General features: G+C 44.4%; 1 protein-coding gene across 1 annotated transcript in view; it reads right to left on the bottom strand.

Moving 5' to 3' along the window:
* Positions 1-4,929: 4,929 nt before the first annotated feature.
* NUMBL (NUMB like endocytic adaptor protein) overlaps positions 4,930-21,746 on the bottom strand; it is a 65,473-nt gene continuing 48,656 nt past the window's right edge. The window contains exons 4-10 of the mRNA XM_069746748.1: positions 19,381-19,455; positions 17,081-17,155; positions 16,659-16,799; positions 9,676-9,880; positions 9,289-9,588; positions 7,588-7,749; positions 4,930-7,186 (exon numbers count right to left, since the gene is read on the bottom strand). Of these exons, the coding sequence (XP_069602849.1) occupies positions 6,486-7,186; positions 7,588-7,749; positions 9,289-9,588; positions 9,676-9,880; positions 16,659-16,799; positions 17,081-17,155; positions 19,381-19,455 (1,659 nt within the window). The 3' untranslated portion in view covers positions 4,930-6,485. The remainder of the gene's footprint in view (positions 7,187-7,587; positions 7,750-9,288; positions 9,589-9,675; positions 9,881-16,658; positions 16,800-17,080; positions 17,156-19,380; positions 19,456-21,746) is intronic.

The following is a 21,746-nucleotide window of genomic DNA, read 5'->3' as shown; positions in this document are numbered from 1 at the left end:
AGAAGGGCTGATATCTCAGTAACGGAGAGGCGCAGGAACGAAAGAAAAACAACGCCGGAATCGGGAGAATGGCGGCATTTGCTGCAGGTAAATATAACAACACATTTATGGCAAGTGACAGATCCTCTTTAAGTCCAAACTTTTGAGTGATGCTTACCTCCCAAGTATTTTCTTCGGTGTTGCATCCTTTTTAGGCCCATTTCATTAGGACACGGTGACTCCAGCTTAGCTGTTGTGTCCACTGGAGTTTGAGGATAATCTAAAATCCCGTCCCACCATTGGCTCTGCATACTTCCCTCTCCCTCCACCATGCTTTACACATTAAAACACCCCCAACACCACCAAGTAAATTAGGCTCCATCACTCAGTTTGACTTTTAGGAGGTCGCTGGATTTATTTTCAATTTTCACAATGTTATAATATAAATACAGGATTAGATACAAAATCCGGACAGTCAGGATTTGTGATTTTTCAGGTTTATTCAGCTTATAGAATAGATTGGGAAAAGTGAGATTTTTTCAATCTTTTGCGTTTTCTTTAAGAAACCCATAAGATTTTTTTTAATATATATATATATAAAAGATGATGTAAGAAAGATTGCAAATGGCAGTGTTATTTCTGAGCCTCGTCCCGCGACCCACTTTGTCTTTGAATGGCAGTAATTGACAGAGCCCCACATGTGCTAGTAATATCCAAATCGGTAACAGGACTTTCACCAACTCATAATATGGCCTATTTCACCCACAGTCCACCAGGAGTAACGACTACCTAACCCCTATAGATACATACGTCATCAATGCACCCCACCTATCCTTCTGTGTGACGGTCTCTGTAGTCGCTCACGGGCTGAGGCTCTTTTTTGCGAGTTGCTTTGCAAAAACTGTGCTTGACAATAGTTGATCACTTGCGGTAGTTGAAAGACAAGTTGACGACTTTGGCTATAATTAATGATGTAATTGAGTTGAGGCCCATTTCTATAAATAATATTGCACACCTAACGGGCTTTACTATTGATTAGCTTTTCTTAGTATTGGTCATTATCAAAAATATTGGGGGGCACCCCGACCGAATTATCAATACTGATTAAAATAGCCGTAGTGCCCTGTGGCCTTGTCATTATATAACAAGCACAGCTGTGGATTTTTTTTTTGCAGTGGCTAAGTTGTAATACCAAGTATGGCCACAAGTCAATACATGGCGCTGTGCCAAGCAAATAGTGGAAGGGCCACATCAGAGCGCCACATCAACTGATCAGTGGTGGAGTGGAGCTTATTTTTTTTTCAGGACTCTAGTCCAGCGGCCACATCAATAGTCCATTCAGAACCCTGCAGACCTTCTTTTACCTGCCGGCATCCCCAGCGCTTCTTCTGATTAGCAGGTCCGGCGTGGCGACATGCACTCATCACACTGTAATGAGTCCACTAATTAGAAGATGCGCCAGAGATTCCAGTAGGAAGGAGGAGGTCTGCAGAGCTCAGGTGCAGAGGGTGCGGACCACCAAGGAGGCCATTGGACCACCAATAAGGCCACTGGACCAGGTTCCTGCTCAACTCTAATCAGTGGGGGCTTCACGTATCTGACAATGACCTATCCTAAGAATTGGATATCAATATTGTCCTCCTCTTTAAAATGGTTGTCTGAAAATATAGATAAAATTGTTTTAGCCATTTGCCAGACTGAGGCATAGTTGCCACCTGTCCTGGATTTCCCAGGAGTCCTGTGCCAAAAGTGGGCATTTTGTGGGAAGGCATGGACAGGGCTTAAAAGAGTTTCCCCATTAAAAAAAAAAGTTTTTCCTATTTTCTCAGTTAGTAATAAAAACAATAAAGGAATTTAAAAAAAAATGCGCTTTACTCATCCTTACCTGGTCCGGCTCAGAGTCTTTACCGCTGCTCCTGGTGCCTGGTATTGTCTGCAGCGCTGACATCACGTCATTAGCACTGCAGCCAATCAATGAGATCACAGACTGTCGATGTAGCCTCTGAGCTCACCGATTGGCTGCAGAGCTGTCGACCATAACAGCCACCGGGACGAGAGGTAGAAACTCAGAACTGGACCTGAGAAGGGTGAATAAAGCACACAATTTTTTTTTTATTACTAATGGAACTTATAGGACATTTTTTTTTCTAAACGGGGACAACCCCCTTTATACATCCCCAGAAATATTGGTAACTATGCGGTGACTCCATTTGTGATACCTGAATACATCCAGCATGTACGGTAAATACACTCTTATACTTAGGCGCCTGGTATATAATGTAAATGAGGATTTTATACACTTGTACACACACGATCCGCGTATAATAATCTATCATGAAGGTAAATGTACACTTTAAACAGACACCTGAGTCAATTCTCCTGAATATGTACAGAGATGTTTATATACACATTATATACGGTTATAGTCTATAGATATATATATGGCGGTTAGTCTGTTTTGGGGATGGGGGATGGGTCACAATTTCCCTGGTGCTGAAGATAAAATAAAATTGATTTTTTTTCTATATATATATATATATATATATATATATATATATATATATATATATATATATATATATATATATATATATATATATAATATAATATATCTCTTTTCTATTTTTACCCCCTCAAGCTTACAGAACAGTAGATATAATTGTAAACTCTGTCCTCGGGGAATAGCAGGAAAAGGACCAATTATTGATCTCCGCCAGACACATATACAGCAGATAATATATACATACAGACATTGACTGCAAATTCTCTCTGTGCCCAGCAGATGGCGGTCTAACAATACTAATGTTTCACTATCGGGGATGGCGATCGATGGGGGGCTTTACATACATGAGGTCATCTTTAAAAATTGGCTTTTCTTCATGAACAAACTTGTTAGGTGCCAAAAACTTATGAAGGACCCTCGCTATTACTTCAACCCCCTCCTCTAGACTCTTCTTAAAGAACTACTTTTTATCTGTAGTTCTTAAAGGGAGTCCATCAGCCCAAACTGACAGTAAAATCTAAGTACATAGTTTTATAGGGATACAGTCACTATATAGATAGCATTAATAGTGATTAATTGCTGCCCCCCCCCCCCCGTTCTGCAGAAACTGAAGTTTAATTAAACATGACAATTATGGAGCTCAGTGCACCCTGGGTGTGGCCAAAGGGCTCAGTGCGCTGCCCACTGGTTTTGCATGTCTCCGCCTCCCTCACTGGTGATGAGCCTCATTGGCTTGCCAGTGAGGGAGGCGGGGACATGCAAATCAAGTGGGTGGAGAGATATACTGAACCTCTTAGCTACACCCAGGGTGCACCCTAAATAGAATGCTTGATTAACATTCAGAACAGAGGCACCGATTAGAACAACAAATGTGTGACCTTTATAAGGGGCTTCATCTCCCACATGGCTGTGTGCTTAGTTTATACTCTCAATTTGGGCAGAAACACTCCCTTTAAGCTTTCTAATCACTGTTTTTCCTGATAGTAAGACATGAAAGCCAGTTTCACACATCCAACGTCCAAGGTCTGAGAACGGACCTTGATGTCCAGATTTGCAGGGGGTCTCCTGTCCAAAACACAAGGAATTCGTAGGCATATATGAGGCTGTCGAGTCCAGGTCAGAAGACTGGTGGTCAGTCCTGACATCGCGGTCTCTACTCGGACTAAGAATGTTGGACGTGTGAATCCGGCCCTGGGGTGATCCCTTACGGAGCCTGTAATTAATGTTTAAGTATTCATCATGGGACGTAGAGGGATATTCCCAATTTACTCTCGGGATAGGTGATAATTTGGGGATCACTGGGGGGAGGTGGGGGATGACTGCTGAGTTTCCCACTGGTCCCGAGAACGGAGCTCCGAGATGCCCCGTTAGCCAAGTACAGGGCTCAGCTATCTTCGGCTGTCCCATAGACAATGCATGTGCGGCCACCACTCCATCGTAACGGGGCATGTGGGGGCTATAGTGATCAGCGAGTTGCCAATTTGGGAATACCCCTTTGGAACCAACATTCTGTTAATATATTTTTGTGGTGGTCCGGGCTGTATTTTACTCACACACAGCTCCAAATCCTCTGCATAGGCACAGACTGTACATGTAAGACATTCATAGTTCATAGTCTCGGACTTCCAACAATTGGGCAGAATATGTTCCCCATACAGTTTAGGACATTTACTAACACCATAGCTGATTAATGTCAGCCAAATGTGCAGAACCGGCCAACCACCCAGCGTGTATGAGGGGCCCCCGACTCTCCTCCAACATCAGATCTCCCGTGTAAACATTTAGAAGAACATGGAGCCTGTAGGAAAACTTGGGAAAGATGAACAAACTAGTTGTGATCCCCTCATTGGCAAAACAGTTAAGGGGACGGTCCACTGAACATTTTTTTTTTTGTTATAGTGTCTATGACCAATCTCTTTAAGACACGGATAGACGAAGCTAATGACTGCTGTCCCTGTGTCTAATAGATAAAGCTTTGCTACGAGATGATGGTAAGAGATCTGCGTCTGGTGGTTGGGTAGGTCTGATGCTACGTGACATGTAGTATAGGGTACCCAGGGCTCCTGTGCTTCATTTGAGATTTCTTTTAAGAAGACTGACCAAAATTTAGATTTCCTCCAAAAAACAGCGCCTCACTTCTCTACAGGTTGTGTGTGGTACTGCAGCTCAGCCCCCATCGACTTTAATGGAACGTCATTACAATATCATGGATAACCCATAGACAGGTGTGGCTTAGTTCCCGGAGAAAATCAGCCATGTTTTTCCAATTATGTACAACCCCCTTTAGACCTTTAAAATGTATGGTTTGGAAAAGTTTCTCCACCATTGACCACTTCTTCAGAGTCTTGAATAATTATATATATATATATATATATATATATATATATATATATATATATATATCACTGTACTTAATATAATAAGTAATGTACCGTAAAGCGACTTCTCCAGGGTATTTGGTCACTTTATATATCGGAAAGATAACTTTAACAGATGCAACAGAACTAAGAAAATATATATTAAATATGAGATACATTTGGCATTTAAGTTACATTGATAAAAAAATATGTAAAAAATAAAAACAAAAACTATAAAAAGAAAAAAAAAACACGACAACATAAAACGTATATGGTTCTACATGTGAAATGTAGCCGTCTTCACCGTGATCGATGGTTTGGTCACGTATGACAGAAGAAACCTGGAGTGGATTACAATTTGGCACAAAGAAACGAGATGAAACAGTGAAGCTGCCCTCCCCGGTGCAAAGCAGAGGCCGTGGAGTGGTCAGAAGAACCAATATGGAGGTCACTAATCACATCCGCCTCCACTATGTGCCGGGGACACCGGTATAAAACCGGCCATAGACGCAGAGAGAAAAGTTTCAGATAATTGAGATACTTTGCAGGTCTGGGGAGGGGTTGCCAATCACACAAGTCAAGAAGTCCGAAGCAACAAGTAAAGGGCGCAATCTAATTACATAGATGAATTAACAAACTTGCGCCATTTATGTTGGCGCTATGGACGTTTTTGTGTATTGATCCTGGCAAGATCTCTGTTTTCGCCAACAGTCCTGATTTTCTTGGGATAATTGCAAGGAGTGGACCGCTTGCTGGTCGGCCGGGGACAGACCATTGGGACCGGTACCGATAGGCAGAATGAGGAACTTTTTATCCCATTTGCGCATTCGTGACCGTGCTCCATTCACTCCCTATAGGGCTGCCGAGTGCTGCACTCGCCGTTTCCGGCATACCCATGGATGGAGCAGCAATTTGGACATTCGACCTGTCGCATCCACATAAAAGTGCCCCATTGGGGGATAAAAATTCCCTGTTCTGATTCCCCACTTTCAGGCAACATCTCTGTATTTGCCATGGATGGAATAACCCCCTTCTATGTTTGCGTCTATGGCCGAGCTTCCATTTTTGTCACAGCTCTGCCAATCTTTTCGTGCAGGAGGCAGCATTCACAAATATATGAATAACTTAGAAGAGACAGACAATATATACAAATAAATAAGAAAACATGATACCCTGGATAAAGCAACCTAAATAGCACCACATGGACAGCGAAACAGGGCCCTCGCCTGCACCTCCGGTGTATCCCACCCCAGCGCCTCCCTATCACTTACCGCATAGCTCCTTTGCACATACCTAACCCTTCCGCAATCACAGACTCTTAAAACGCTCATGCTTCCTACATACGTGTCCCCATCGTACATTATTTCTCATAAACCAAGATCTTTCAGGATTTATTTTGACACATTGGATCATCAAGTCTGGCAGTCCTCGGCCCCAGTGGGTATCGGGCAGCCCATATCGATCCCATCCACTAATGCAGATGTCGTCTTTTTGATCTCCAGTTATACCCACCCACCCAGTGACTGACATCTGGAGTGTTTCTAGACACAGGTTTGCTGAACGGTGGAGTTGGCATGTCCTACGGGCCGATCCTGTACCGGCAGTAGATCCTGAACAGAGTTTTTATAGACTGGGTGACATCTTGGCTACAATTCTATCTGGAAAGTTTTCTGAAGTTCGTTGGAGAAAGGGTTGGCCATACGTTGCTGAGACTTGGATTCAAGCGCTGCCCACTGAGCTTCAAACTGGTCCACTTCCTGTGCCGTGGAGGCCAATCTCAGTTGGCTAGGATCTGGGGGCCATGTGCCATTGGCAGTGCCATTTGACTTTGGTCCGGATGGCTGTGATGGGGCAGGATTCGGGACACTTGTGGTTGAAGAGTGCAGCATGTTCTGTGGGAATGGGTTGGTTTTACTTGCCAGGTTGGATGATGGTACTTGGGTGGCCGAGCAGAAAACATTAGCCACCATCTGAGATGGAGTAATACCCACCACTGGCACACTTGGAGCAGGGTATGACATGCTATTTGCCATAGATGAAGTATAACTACCTACTGGTACATAAGCTGACTGCATGTGAGGAGCAATAAACATGCCAAGAGGAGCAGGGGTAGCTTCGTACGAGACGGGATATGCCTGCACAGCAGGTGGTACTGCCATGGGCACAGCCACCATGGGTTGAGGCATGGGCTCTTGTAGCTGCTGTTGTTGCTGCTGCTGTTGGGCTTTGGCGGCTTTTGCTACCTCCTCCAGCCATCGCTCGGCCTCAGATGGGGTTCGGCGATGACCCATCTGGAAGTTAGAGGGGGCTGTGGTGGTCATGGCTTGATCTGTCCATCCTGGGAGGTCTAAACAGAAATGCACAAAATGAGAGATATGTTAGGTTGGATTCAAAAGGACGTACGGTAATTCATAGACAGTATACGGACTGCGGGTCTCCTGACCATACATGAGGCTGTAAGTTCAGGTACGAAGACCTGGGGACCATATGCAGACCATAAAACCAGGGCCTGATATGAAATCTGTGGTGCTGTACAAATGTGACATCTAGAAACTTGCCATGCCCTAACTGGTGGTTGGACAAACAATGAAGAGCACCTTTATTGGGCTCTTGACCAATCTCAGCTTCCATCTTGGTCTGGCCTTAAGTTGATGGTCCTACCCTAAACTCCTAGGAGACCTTCATGCAAGTCTGGCCAAAATAAAGAGCAAATGTAGGAGCCCCTGATCACTTGCCCTTGTTACTCACTTTGTGCCGTCTGCCGTGCTGCCACATTAGGAGGGGTCATCGGTCCGTTTCCATTGATAAAGGGGTCTTCTGGTGGTTTGTTAGTGAAGGAGTTATTGATTTGGTTGCATAGATCAGTAATTCCATCTGGATCCGGAGGTCCTGCAGGATCCATCTCTGGGACTAAGAGAAGAAACATGGAGATCACTACACCTGTGCTGATTGGTCGGGACAATTCTGGTTCCAGCAAATAAACCTTCAAAGTGTGATGAAAAATACAACATTTATCTTATATATACTTCCTGAATCAATTCCGTGCAGTTTTTTAGATCTCTGCTCGCTGCTCAAGAAGATACAACCCAATCCTGGTCGTGTGATGGACACTTGGGTGCACAGTTTGGAGACAGATCTGATAACTGTACCTGTGTGTCCATCATATGACCAGCACATGTTTATATCCACTGAAAATAAACTGTGAATGTTCTTATTGGAGGAAAGCAAGAAGAGATCTTAAAACCCTTGAAAGATTTCAGTTCATTTGTGGAATTCAGATTGTTCTATAAGGGTCATCGAAGAGAATAGATAATTATATCATGCGATGTGACTGCGGCAACATCTCTGCTTTCACAGATACCTATACTTTTAAAGGTTGTTAGTGGGGGTTGCACAAGTTTAAGTAAAAAGAAAAAAATAAGATGCTTCTTTTAGGTATAGAAGTAGCACTGTTTGCTAGAAGTTCACAGTTTAGGAAGCAGGAAAACCTCAGCTCTCTACACCAAGTAGTGGCCATTCTCGAGTACTGCAGATCAACTCCCATTGAAGCAAATGTGAACCGAGCTGTGTTGTGCTATTCTGACTCTTTACATTGTGTTTTTCCTGTTTCCTTGACTCCAGTTGTCAGCAAATTGGTGTGGATGCCGGGTGTCTGACTCCAACCGATGTGATATTGTTGACATCTCCTAAGGACAGGAGAGGCACAGATTCTTTTAAATCTGGATAACCCGTTTATGCTTCTAAGTGATGTCCAATATTCTCATAGATGTTCCCCAGCTAAAAGGAGTAGGATAGCTTTTAGTGTAGCGCTATTTTTCCCCGTAAAAAACCTGGACACTTTAGTAGAACCGAGAAACCCCAGATTTGTGGTGCTTGGGTTCCAACGCGGTCAGCTAATTTATGCGACACCGACATTTCAGACACGAAGGAAACCTACTTTAAGACAGTGGCTAGGATGACTGGTCAGAAGACGGGTCCCCGGCGTCTTCTCACGTAGACCGACAGGGCTCGCTCTATGCGCACATATAGGAAGAGACCTCTCAGGATTAGCGGGAAAAGCCATCAGGGACCTGCCTCTGATCAGTCCTCCAGGTCAACTCGTCCTCTGCTGCCGTCTGCTATAATGAATGATTCAGCTGACGGGCACTGGAGGGCACATACAGCCGGAATGCACGCACCAGAGGGCACATAAAGCCGGAATTCAGGCACCAGACGGCACGCATAGCCGGAAGGCGCGCACCGGAGGGCACATACAGCCAGAATGCGCACACCGGAGGGCACATACAGCCAGAATGCGAGCACAGGAGGGCACATACAGCCGGAATGCGAGCACAGGAGGGCACATACAGCCGGAATGCGCGCACCGGAGGGCACATACAGATGGAATACATGCAGATGAATACTAAATGATTCCCAGCCCTATGACCGGGTTAGATCTATATTTCTCACCTTGGCTTTTGTCCTGGAAGTTGGTTTTGCGCTGTAAGGTGGATGGGAGCTCGTTCAGCCTCAGGGATAACTGTCTCTTGAAGGGCGAGTTCTTCTGGCTCAGAGCAGGGAACCCTCGGAAAGATCCCTGTCTGACAAGCTGTTCCAAGGGAGCGTGTCTGCGGGGGATTGCATGCTGCCCACCAGAATCCCCCTTCTCCGCCGGAGCTGACTGACCTTGTAGCGGAGAAGAACACTCCGGCTGGACTGGCAGCGCCGGGATGGATGGCGGAATGATGGGCTGGGGCTGAACGGCTTCAGCTGGAAAAGAGAGGTCATCGGTGAGCTGCCGAGCTCCGTCTGCTTTGATCACCCTTGCATCTTATTTATACATTTCCCAGATTTTACCTTTCTTCTTCTCCTGCGCCTGCTTCATCGCATCTTCTCGTTCAGTTTGTTGGGATCCTGAAGTGACACGAAACGATCCCTCCCGGGCAAAGCTGGTACGGCTGGCATCAAAGGAAGCAGTGACACCGCACTCCTTCTCTCGTTTCTGCTTCCGCTCAAGGCAGGCGGCAAATGCACAGCCAACGGCATGGCTCAGGCGCTCCCCCTATTGGTCAGAGAGTAAGATACACAGGTTGACCGGCATGCAGAAGCCCCAGTGACTGCACCGCCACCTTCAGTGCATTAAACCCAAGTTTGGGCAATTTTACTAATTCTTAAATTCACCAACTTTCCAATGCAAATCACCAAAACTGAACCATAAACCTAAAGATTCAAAATGTTTACTTTTTTTTTCTACAGTACATTTCCCTTTTTACAGAAACAACATGGCTGCTTTCTACCAAACATGTCCACAGGGTGTGTGATACCGCAATTCAACCCCTTTCACTTCAGTGGAACTCAACTTCATGGCGGCTCCTGTGTTATCTATTATATATATATATATATATATATATATATATATATATATATATATATATACATATATACAGTGGGGCAAAAAAGTATTTAGTCAGTCAGCAATGGCGCAAGTTCCACCACTTAAAAAGATGAGAGGCGTCTGTAATTTACATCATAGGTAGACCTCAACTATGGGAGACAAACTGAGAAAAAAAAATCCAGAAAATCACATTGTCTGTTTTTTTAACATTTTATTTGCATATTATGGTGGAAAATAAGTATTTGGTCAGAAACAAAATATCATCTCAATACTTTGTAATATATCCTTTGTTGGCAATGACAGAGGTCAAACGTTTTCTGTAAGTCTTCACAAGGTTGCCACACACTGTTGTTGGTATGTTGGCCCATTCCTCCATGCAGATCTCCTCTAGAGCAGTGATGTTTTTGGCTTTTCGCTTGGCAACACGGACTTTCAACTCCCTCCAAAGGTTTTCTATAGGGTTGAGATCTGGAGACTGGCTAGGCCACTCCAGGACCTTGAAATGCTTCTTATGAAGCCACTCCTTCGTTGCCCTGGTGGTGTGCTTTGGATCATTGTCATGTTGAAAGACCCAGCCACGTTTCATCTTCAATGCCCTTGCTGATGGAAGGAGGTTTGCACTCAAAATCTCACGATACATGGCCCCATTCATTCTTTCATGTACCCGGATCAGTCATCCTGGCCCCTTTGCAGAGAAACAGCCCCAAAGCATGATGTTTCCACCACCATGCTTTACAGTAGGTATGGTGTTTGATGGATGCAACTCAGTATTCTTTTTCCTCCAAACATGACAAGTTGTGTTTCTACCAAACAGTTCCAGTTTGGTTTCATCAGACCATAGGACATTCTCCCAAAACTCCTCTGGATCATCCAAATGCTCTCTAGCAAACTTCAGATGGGCCCGGACATGTACTGGCTTAAGCAGTGGGACACGTCTGGCACTGCAGGATCTGAGTCCATGGTGGCGTAGTGTGTTACTTATGGTAGGCCTTGTTACATTGGTCCCAGCTCTCTGCAGTTCATTCACTAGGTCCCCCCGCGTGGTTCTGGGATTTTTGCTCACCGTTCTTGTGAACATTCTGACCCCACGGGGTGGGATTTTGCATGGAGCCCCAGATCGAGGGAGATTATCAGTGGTCTTGTATGTCTTCCATTTTCTAATTATTGCTCCCACTGTTGATTTCTTCACTCCAAGCTGGTTGGCTATTGCAGATTCAGTCTTCCCAGCCTGGTGCAGGGCTACAATTTTGTTTCTGGTGTCCTTTGACAGCTCTTTGGTCTTCACCATAGTGGAGTTTGGAGTCAGACTGTTTGAGGGTGTGCACAGGTGTCTTTTTATATTGATAACAAGTTTAAACAGGTGCCATTACTACAGGTAATGAGTGGAGGAAAGAGGAGACTCTTAAAGAAGAAGTTACAGGTCTGTGAGAGCCAGAAATCTTGATTGTTTGTTTCTGACCAAATACTTATTTTCCACCATAATATGCAAATAAAATGTTAAAAAAACAGACAATGTGATTTTCTGGATTTTTTTTTCTCAGTTTGTCTCCCATAGTTGAGGTCTACCTATGATGTAAATTACAGACGCCTCTCATCTTTTTAAGTGGTGGAACTTGCACTATTGCTGACTGACTAAATACTTTTTTGCCCCACTGTATGTATATATGTATATATATATATATATATATATATATATATATATATAGATAGATAGATAGATAGATAGATATATAGATAGATATATATATATGTGTTATCAGTCATTGTACAGGATGGGAGGAGGTGATCTGTGACCATCTATTGTGAATGGTGGAACCTGTGTTATCTACTGTATATAGAGGTGTTATCAGTCATTGTACAGGAGGAGGAGGTGAGCTGTGACATCATCTATTGTGAATGGTGGATCCTGTGTTATCTACTGTATATAGAGGTGTTATCAGTCATTGTACAGGAGGAGGAGGAGGTGAGCTGTGACATCACCTATTGTGAATGGTGGATCCGGTGTTATCTACTGTATATAGAGGTGTAATCAGTCATTGTACAGGAGGAGGCGGAGGTGAGCTGTGACATCACCTATTGTGAAAGGTGGATCCTGTGTTATGTACTGTATATAGAGGTGTGATCAGTCATTGTACAGGAGGGGGAGGTGAGCTGTGACATCACCTATTGTGAAAGGTGGATCCTGTGTGATCTACTGTATATAGAGGTGTTATCAGTCATTGTACAGGAGGAGGAGGTGAGCTGTGACATCACCTATTGTGAAAGGTGGATCCTGTGTTATGTACTGTATATAGAGGTGTGATCAGTCATTGTACAGGAGGGGGAGGTGAGCTGTGACATCACCTATTGTGAAAGGTGGATCCTGTGTGATCTACTGTATATAGAGGTGTGATCAGTCATTGTACAGGAGGAGGAGGTGAGCTGTGACATCACCTATTGTGAGAGGTGGATCCGGTGTTATCTACTGTATATAGAGGTGTAATCAGTCATTGTACAGGAGGAGGCGGAGGTGAGCTGTGACATCACCTATTGTGAAAGGTGGATCCTGTGTTATGTACTGTATATAGAGGTGTGATCAGTCATTGTACAGGAGGAGGAGGTGAGCTGTGACATCACCTATTGTGAGAGGTGGATCCTGTGTTATGTACTGTATATAGAGGTGTGATCAGTCATTGTACAGGAGGGGGAGGTGAGCTGTGACATCACCTATTGTGAATGGTGGATCCGGTGTTATCTACTGTATATAGAGGTGTAATCAGTCATTGTACAGGAGGAGGCGGAGGTGAGCTGTGATATCACCTATTGTGAATGGTGGATCCTGTGTGATCTACTGTATATAGAGGTGTGATCAGTCATTGTACAGGAGGAGGAGGTGAGCTGTGACATCACCTATTGTGAGAGGTGGATCCTGTGTTATGTACTGTATATAGAGGTGTGATCAGTCATTGTACAGGAGGGGGAGGTGAGCTGTGACATCACCTATTGTGAATGGTGGATCCGGTGTTATCTACTGTATATAGAGGTGTAATCAGTCATTGTACAGGAGGAGGCGGAGGTGAGCTGTGATATCACCTATTGTGAATGGTGGATCCTGTGTGATCTACTGTATATAGAGGTGTGATCAGTCATTGTACAGGAGGGGGAGGTGAGCTGTGACATCACCTATTGTTACGGTGGATCCTGTGTGATCTACTGTATATAGAGGTGTGATCAGTCATTGTACAGGAGGAGGAGGTGAGCTGTGACATCACCTATTGTGAAAGGTGGATCCTGTGTTATGTACTGTATATAGAGGTGTGATCAGTCATTGTACAGGAGGGGGAGGTGAGCTGTGACATCACCTATTGTGAAAGGTGGATCCTGTGTGATCTACTGTATATAGAGGTGTGATCAGTCATTGTACAGGAGGAGGAGGTGAGCTGTGACATCACCTATTGTGAAAGGTGGATCCTGTGTTATGTACTGTATATAGAGGTGTGATCAGTCATTGTACAGGAGGGGGAGGTGAGCTGTGACATCACCTATTGTGAAAGGTGGATCCTGTGTAATCTACTGTATATAGAGGTGTTATCAGTCATTGTACAGGAGGAGGCGGAGGTGAGCTGTGATATCACCTATTGTGAATGGTGGATCCTGTGTGATCTACTGTATATAGAGGTGTGATCAGTCATTGTACAGGAGGGGGAGGTGAGCTGTGACATCACCTATTGTTACGGTGGATCCTGTGTAATCTACTGTATATAGAGGTGTTTTCAGTCATTGTACAGGAGGAGGTGAGCTGTGACATCACCTATTGTGAATGATGGATCCTGTGTTATCTACTGTATATAGATGTGTTATTGTAACGCCGCTGGGTTTATACCTTTTTCTTCGGCATTACTTTTGCATGTCTCTGCTTTAACCCTTGCTCCTCTCCCCCTAACTTGCAGGCATACTGTAGTCTGTTACCTGTATGGACGCTTCTCAGTTCCCTGCCACCGCTGTGTAGCTGTACATGTGCCGTGATGTCTTTGCTCTGCTGCATGGCCACTCGCATGTGCGGCTCCTGGCTGCTGCTGCAGAAGCTAGCCACGGCTTGCGAGGTCCTCTGCTGCTGGTGCATGACTTTCCACGTGTGTCCAGGCTAGCAGTCGCTGCTAGGTGCCCTAAGCCACAGTTCCTGTGCTGTAATGGTTTCTGTTTGTGCTTAGGGTGCGCGCGGCCACACCTGCCCTGCTTTTATTAGGGTTTGAGTGTGCATCTGTGTTGCTTCCTCAGCCTATTGCTGAGGAGCAGCTCCCTCTTTCCTATTGGGCATGCCCAGAGCATTGCATTGTGTTTCTGTGTCTTGCCTTGTGAGGTATCCAGCTCACGTTCTGTCTGCAGTATGTTCTGGGAGAGCTGATACCCGTCTCTCGCCTGTTCTGGGGGGGCAGAGTACCCAGATCCGCCTATCCTGGAGGCTGCATATCCAGTTGTACCTGATCCTGTCTGAACCTGCCTGTGTTATGTTTCTGAAGTAATTTTGTGTCTGACACCCCGCACCCTGTGACTGAACCTTCCGGGCTCATCTTTTAAAGATGGAGTTCGGTGTTCTTGCTGAGCTCTTACTATTCTGTGCTCAGCCTTCCATGCGGTGCTAACCCCGTCTGGCCCAGTTCCAGTCCGGCGGTGCTTGAGTTCCTTCCTAGGTCTGATGCCCGGAGCCTGACGGCCATAGCTAGGAACCAGATGACCTCCGCTACCTGGTCCTGTGCCATCCGTGTCCCAGCCGATGACCTGGGCTGCCATGCCAGTGTCCCAGATGTCTATCCGGTATTCCTGTTTCCGATGTTCCGATTCCCTGGGCTGCCACGCCAGTGTCCCAGCCGATGACCTGGGCTGCCACGCCAGTGTCCTAGATGTCCTGCCTGTGTCCGATGTCCTGCCTGTGTCCGATGTCCTGCCTGTGTCCGATGTCCTGCCTGTGTCCGATGTCCTGCCTGTGTCCGATGTCCTGCCTGTGTCCGATGTCCTGCCTGTGTCCGATGTCCTGCCTGTATCCGATGTCCTGCCTGTGTCTGAAGTCCTGATGTCCTGCCTGTGACCCGATGTTCCACCGGTTCCTTGGGGTCCACCCTGTGATGACGTCTGTCCTGGGTCGGTGTCTGATGTTCTCTTGCTGTGCCTGTGCTGTTCCTGTGGCCTGAGAGAGAAGCCGTCCTAGTAAGCCCGTGCCAGATGACCCTGGACTGCATCAACCCGTGATGTCCTCCTGCCTTCGTCTGACATCTGAGACGTGTACCCTTCCTAGACGTGTGGAATCGGGTTCCTGACATCATTATGTTTTGTTATGTACTGTGCTTTCATTTAAGTAAACTTTGTTTCTTCATACCTGGAGTTGTGCAGTGTAGTCTAGTTCTGCATATTGACATCTTGTTCACATGCTCAGCTGCCACAGACCCTGCTCGCTGCCCTTCCCTAGTCTGGGTAGGTCCGGGTTACTCTATGTGGTCCAGTGGGTCCACATTGCGTTCCTTTTTGAGACGCTCGCCCCACGTCGCTATGTCTGGCGACGTGGAGGCGTCGGCTCGGCCGCAGCCATAACAGTTATCAATCGTTGTATAGGAGGAGGAGGTGAGCTGTGACATCACCTATTGTGAATGGTGGATCCTGTGTTAGGTACTGTATATAGAGGTGTTATCAGTCATTGTACAGGAGGAGGAGGTGAGCTGTGACATCACCTATTGTGAATGATGGATCCTGTGTTATCTACTGTATACATTGGTGTTATCAGTCATTGTACTGGAGGAGGAGGAGGTGAGCTGTGACATCACCTATTGTGAATGATGGATCCTGTTTTATATACTGTATTTAGAGGTGTTATCAGTCATTTTACAGGAGGGGGAGAAGGCGAGTTGTGACATCACCTATGAATCACCTGTGAATGTTGGATCCAGTATAATCTGCTGTTTATAAAGGTGTTTTCAGTAATTGTAATCCTATCTATGATGATAATGGGTCTGCTGAAAATTAGTCTGTACAGAAAAAGACATATGAACCTAGTAGGAGGCCTAATGGCCAGTGTGAAAACAGCCATATTCCTAGATTGTTATAACAGATCGTGATATAGAAAACTGATTAAAAAAAAAAAAAAAAAAAAAAAAAAATTATATATATATATATATATATATATATATATATATATATATATATATATATATATATATATATATATATATATATATATATATATATATATATATATATACACACATATACACACACATGTATATATATACATATATGCCTTTATACACTTGCTTTGGCAAAACTGATGTGTATTTGGTCCTGCCAATAAAGCTTCTTTGAATCTATATATATATATATACACATTAAACTAAAAAAACATGTTTTTCGGATTACACTTTTCTTTAATATGTTGTGATATAATAAATATAGCTCTATCTCCACCTAATAAACTCACCGAATCTTTCAAAGCCATAAAGCAGTGACAGATCCAGCGCCGCGTCGTTCCGTCCCGACATATATAAGAGAAGGCTTTGTCAAAATTGCGGTCCGGTGCGCAGAATGAAACCTTTTCAATGGTCTGGTCTACTATAAGGTCCTGAAAAAGGAAGGCAAAGGCTGAAAAGGGGGAAAGGAAAGGCAGCCGCCATTAGCACAGAAAAGGCTCTCCTGTATCAAAGCTAAGTCGGGATTGGCGCTCATATCTGGAGATCCAAGCCCCCTTTAGCCATTTTCAAAAACACATTTAAAAGAGTTTTTTTTTTTCTTAACGCTGGACAATCCCATTACGGCCCCATGCTAACCACCCCGCTGTGCCATGTACAGATCCATCTCAGCTGGGCAGGGGCTGTACACGGGCAAAACCATCCCCGTCCTCACCTTCGTCTTATCGTCCACGACCCGCAGTCCATCAGCGGAAACCCACAAAATGGCTTTTACGGACTTCTTGCCAAGCTGAAAAAGAAAAAGGGAACAGAATTAACACATGTGAAGGGATCAGACACATGGATATGCACCCGATAGAAGTTGACGAGTCGTCTGCGTCTTGCAAGCTCTTAAAGGGGGTTGTCCACCATTTTTGTTTTTTTCATCTTATATATGGGACCATGGTGGTCTGAAAATTAATAAAAAGAAAGGAAAAAAAAAAAAAAAAAAATCGGACAACTGTCATTCATGGGTAGCGCTGCCCCAGTTCCCCTGGGAGGAGATGTCATGTGATGTCACGTGACTGCTGTAGCCAATCAGTAGCCACAGTGGTCACATGTCATCTCCCAAATTATATTAGAAAAAAAATAGGATGGCCATCCCTTTTAAGGATGTGTGCACAACGATGTATTTTCAGAAGACATTTCTGCATCTTTTGACAGGAAAATAGGAGAGTTTTTGACCCTTTTGTTTTAGCATGCGTTTTTGTTGCAGATTTTTCCCACTCACTAGTATTTAAAACTGGGGAAAAATATAAGGAAAAAAAAAAAAAACCGACAGATGTATGAGACTTCAGGAATCTCTCATTTTGCTGGCACAAGTAAATCCTTTATGTTTTGTGGCATATCTGAGCAGAAAAAAAACTAAAAAACGATAAAACTGCAAAGTGTGCACAGACCCTTAAAGTTCATTTTGCCATTTCTTAGTTTTATCTTGGTGGCATCCAAATTTTCAGCCACGACCGCTCCCACTGGACTCGTCACTCAGCTTTCACAAAGCCGCGGATGGAAAACCCGCCTGGTTCTGCAGTCCCATATTCATCTCCCATTTTGCACCGGTATGAAAAAAAAAATGTTATCTAAGAGGTGAAAAAAGATTAGTTGTGCAGAAGCCACGTTCTGCACTGATCTCCGCTGGATCCATTTTTTTTTTTTTTTTTTACATTGAAGTCTAAGAAAAACGGATCTGTTGATCAGCCATCCATTTTGCTTTCATTTTTAAAGGATCTGTTTTGTTTCTTTACTGGATCCTTTACAAATGGAAGAGAAGGGATGGGTCATTAGCTAATTAACGGATCCGTTTTCCATAGGGCTCAAAAAAAAAAAAAAAAAAGGATCCAGCAGAGATCAGTTTTTAAAAACGGACTAAGAAATGGCGTCTGCACAATAGGTTGCTACTGGATCCATTCTAACTGATCATTGTTGGACCCGTGGACCATTGGCACCCCTCCTATTAAATCCCTTACCCTCCCAAGAACATGTATTGTTTTTTAAGAAAATAGTTTTCTCTTCGGCCCCATAGTTTTATTCTGCTTTTTGTTATATTTTTAAAAAAAATTTTTTGTATTACTTTTTTTTGTGTTTTTTTGTGTTTTTTTTTTTTTACTTTAATTTCCGTTAATGCAACTATTTTACTACCCTAGCCCTAACACTCTTGGTTAGAAAAAGTGTAGGTTTTTTTTTTTGTTCATGTGCATTTTCACTTTGGAACATCTCCCCCAGCCGGTCTTGGTTTCCCTTCAAAATTGCAAATGAGAGGTGCGTAACAGTGCAGCACGCGTGCAGTGCACAGGATTCAATACGGTCTTTATTCAATAGCTGCTTAGCATCTGTCATCTTTGCTGCTGCCTATGCAGAGTGTAGTGGTCGAGATGAGCGCTCTGCATAGGCAGTGACCGAGATAACAAAGCTCACTTCATTATATATCTGTCTCCATGAAAAAGTGGCATTCAGAGATTCCCCAGTGCTGGTCCGCCAAGTCCGGGGCCCCCCACAATAGGCCACTGGTTTGATAATGTGTGATGATCTGTAGGGGTCTGTGAACGTATTGGAGGGGGCAGGACGGGACTATTGGGGATGTACACTGAGCAGAATGTATTCCACCCCTCGCCGCCCTACGACAGGTCACAGGATGGCTGCCAGCACCTCTTTGATGCTCACTTTGGTCTCTCTCCTAATTCCTCCCCGGAATCTGCAGAACATTTGCACGCCGCCTTTCCTCTTATCTCCAGCCCCAGATTTCCTGCCTCATAATAATACCCTTCACGGAGCTCACACGTCTTATGCAAATGCATCACGATGTGTCACTGGCTCCTCCAAATATTCACGGTCAAAATCCACAGAATATCATTTTTCTCCTATTGGACCCCCCACGGCAGGGGCGAGCGGCTTACCCCTCGGCGGTGCCATCCGCACCCCTATAATGAGATTTTAAATTGAGAAGTCACACATCACAGATGAAGGTCACGTGCTCACCAATTTCAGTTTCTTCACAGCGTCTTCGCACACGTGCATGCCACGCGACTCCTCTACCTCTACGTGTCCCAGGTACTGCCAGGAAAACAAGGGAGAGATTACTGGTGGCAGGGCACAATGGAGAGAAGGGGGAGAGCAGCACAGGATGTGAGCACTAGAGGGCAGCACAGACCATTGGACAACTATGGATACTGAGAGAGGAAGAGAGAGATAAAGAGAGCAAGATGCAGAGACAGAAAGAGAGAGAACAAGACAGATACAGAAAGATAGAGAGAGATGAAGAGAGTAAGAAACAGAGAGACAGAAAGAGAGAACACAAGACAGATACAGAAAGAGAGAGAGTAAGAAAGACAGAAAGAGAGAGAAAGAATGAGAGCGAGAGAGAACAGAAGACAGACAGAAATATATAGAGCGGTAAAGAGAGCAAGATACAGAGAGACAGAAAGAGAGAGAGAACACAAGACAGATACAGAAAGATAGAGAGTAAGAAAGACAGAAAGAGAGAGAAAGAGAATGAGAGCGAGAGAGAACACAAGACAGACAGAAATATATAGAGCGGTAAAGAGCAAGATACAGAGAGACAGAAAGAGAGAGAACACAAGACAGATACAGAAAGATAGAGAGAGATGAAGAGAGTAAGAAACAGAGAGACAGAAAGAGAGAGAACACAAGACAGATACAGAAAGAGAGAGAGTAAGAAAGACAAAGAGAGAGAAAGAGAATGAGAGCGAGAGAGAACAGAAGACAGACAGAAATATATAGAGCGGTAAAGAGAGCAAGATACAGAGAGACAGAAAGAGAGAGAACACAAGACAGATACAGAAAGATAGAGAGATGAATAGAGCAAGGTACAGAGAGACAGAAAGAGAGAGAGAACACAAGACAGATACAGAAAGAGAGAGAGTAAGAAAGACAGAAAGAGAGAGAAAGAGAATGAGAGCGAGAGAGAACAGAAGACAGACAGAAATATATAGAGCGGTAAAGAACAAGATACAGAGAGACAGAAAGAGAGAGAGAACACAAGACAGATACAGAAAGATAGAGAGATGAATAGAGCAAGGTACAGAGAGACAGAAAGAGAGAGAATGAGAGAGAACGCAGGACAGATACAGAAAGAGAGAGATGAAGAGAGTAAGATACAGAGAGACAGAAAGAGCAAGAGAATGAGAACGAGAGAGAACAGAAGACTGACACAGAAATATATAGAGAGGTAAAGAGCAAGATACAGAGAGAATAAGAGAGCAAGACAGATACAGAAACATAGAGCAAGGTATAGAGAGACAGAAAGAGAGAATGAGAGAGAACATGAGAGAGAAAGAATGCAAGACAGATACAGAAAGATAGAGAGATGAAGAGAGCAAGGTACAGAGAGACAGAAAGAGAAAGAATAAGAGCGAGAGAACAGAAGACAGACACATATATAGAGGTAAAGAGAGCAAGATACAGAGACAGAAAGAGAATAAGATAGAGCAAGACATATACAGAAAGATAGAGAGATAAATAGAGCAAGGTACAGAGAGACAGAAAGAGAGAGAATGAGAGAAAGAATGCAAGACAGATACAGAAAGAGAGAGATAAAGAGAACAAAATACAGAGAGAAAGAGCGCAGAAGACAGATACACAAAGATAGAGAGAGCAAGATACAGAGAGACAAAAAGTGCAAGAGAAAGTAAGAGCACGCAAGACAGATAGAGACAAAGATGGAGAGAAAGAGGAAGCAAGAGAGCAAGATACAGGAAGACAGAAAGAGAGCGAGAAGAGCGAGAAAGTGCAAAAGACAGATAAACAGATATAGAGAGCAAGAGAGAAAAAGAGTGCAGAAGACAGATACAGAAAGACAAAGTTAGAGAGAAAGCAAGAGAAAGCGAGATAGAGGGGCAGAGCGATAAAGAGACAGAAATACAGAGAGATAAGAGACAGACAGAGATGGAGAAGAGAGCGATAATCAGAGAGAGATCGATACAATACAATGAATACGGCATCGCAGATGTTTACAAACATTGAATATGTGACATGTAAACGATATTATGACCTTTCTCCTCGCTGGGACCCTAAACCTCATATTTATCCCTCCTGCTTCTGGGGTCAGAGCCTCCAAATATAATGGGGCAGGTAGGGTCCGGCACTGATTATAAACATCCTGGCAGTGGATGGAGGCGTTCTCGGCCAACTATGGAGGCAGCCACCACCTCCAACCGTATACAACAAAGAGACAAGAGCCTGACCAGCACCACCGGACAGGATGAAGCCAGTGTGAACAGGTGCGAGCGGCCAGGACCTCCAAACACCGTCATTATACAAGCAGTGTATACGGCAGTAACGCAGGTGACATATTCCGTGCTCACGTCCACCCTAGCGCCGCCGCC

This window comes from Ranitomeya imitator, chromosome 2 (assembly GCF_032444005.1).
Source record: "Ranitomeya imitator isolate aRanImi1 chromosome 2, aRanImi1.pri, whole genome shotgun sequence".
NCBI lineage: Eukaryota > Metazoa > Chordata > Amphibia > Anura > Dendrobatidae > Ranitomeya > Ranitomeya imitator.
This window is presented reverse-complemented; position numbering and strand designations above follow the sequence as displayed.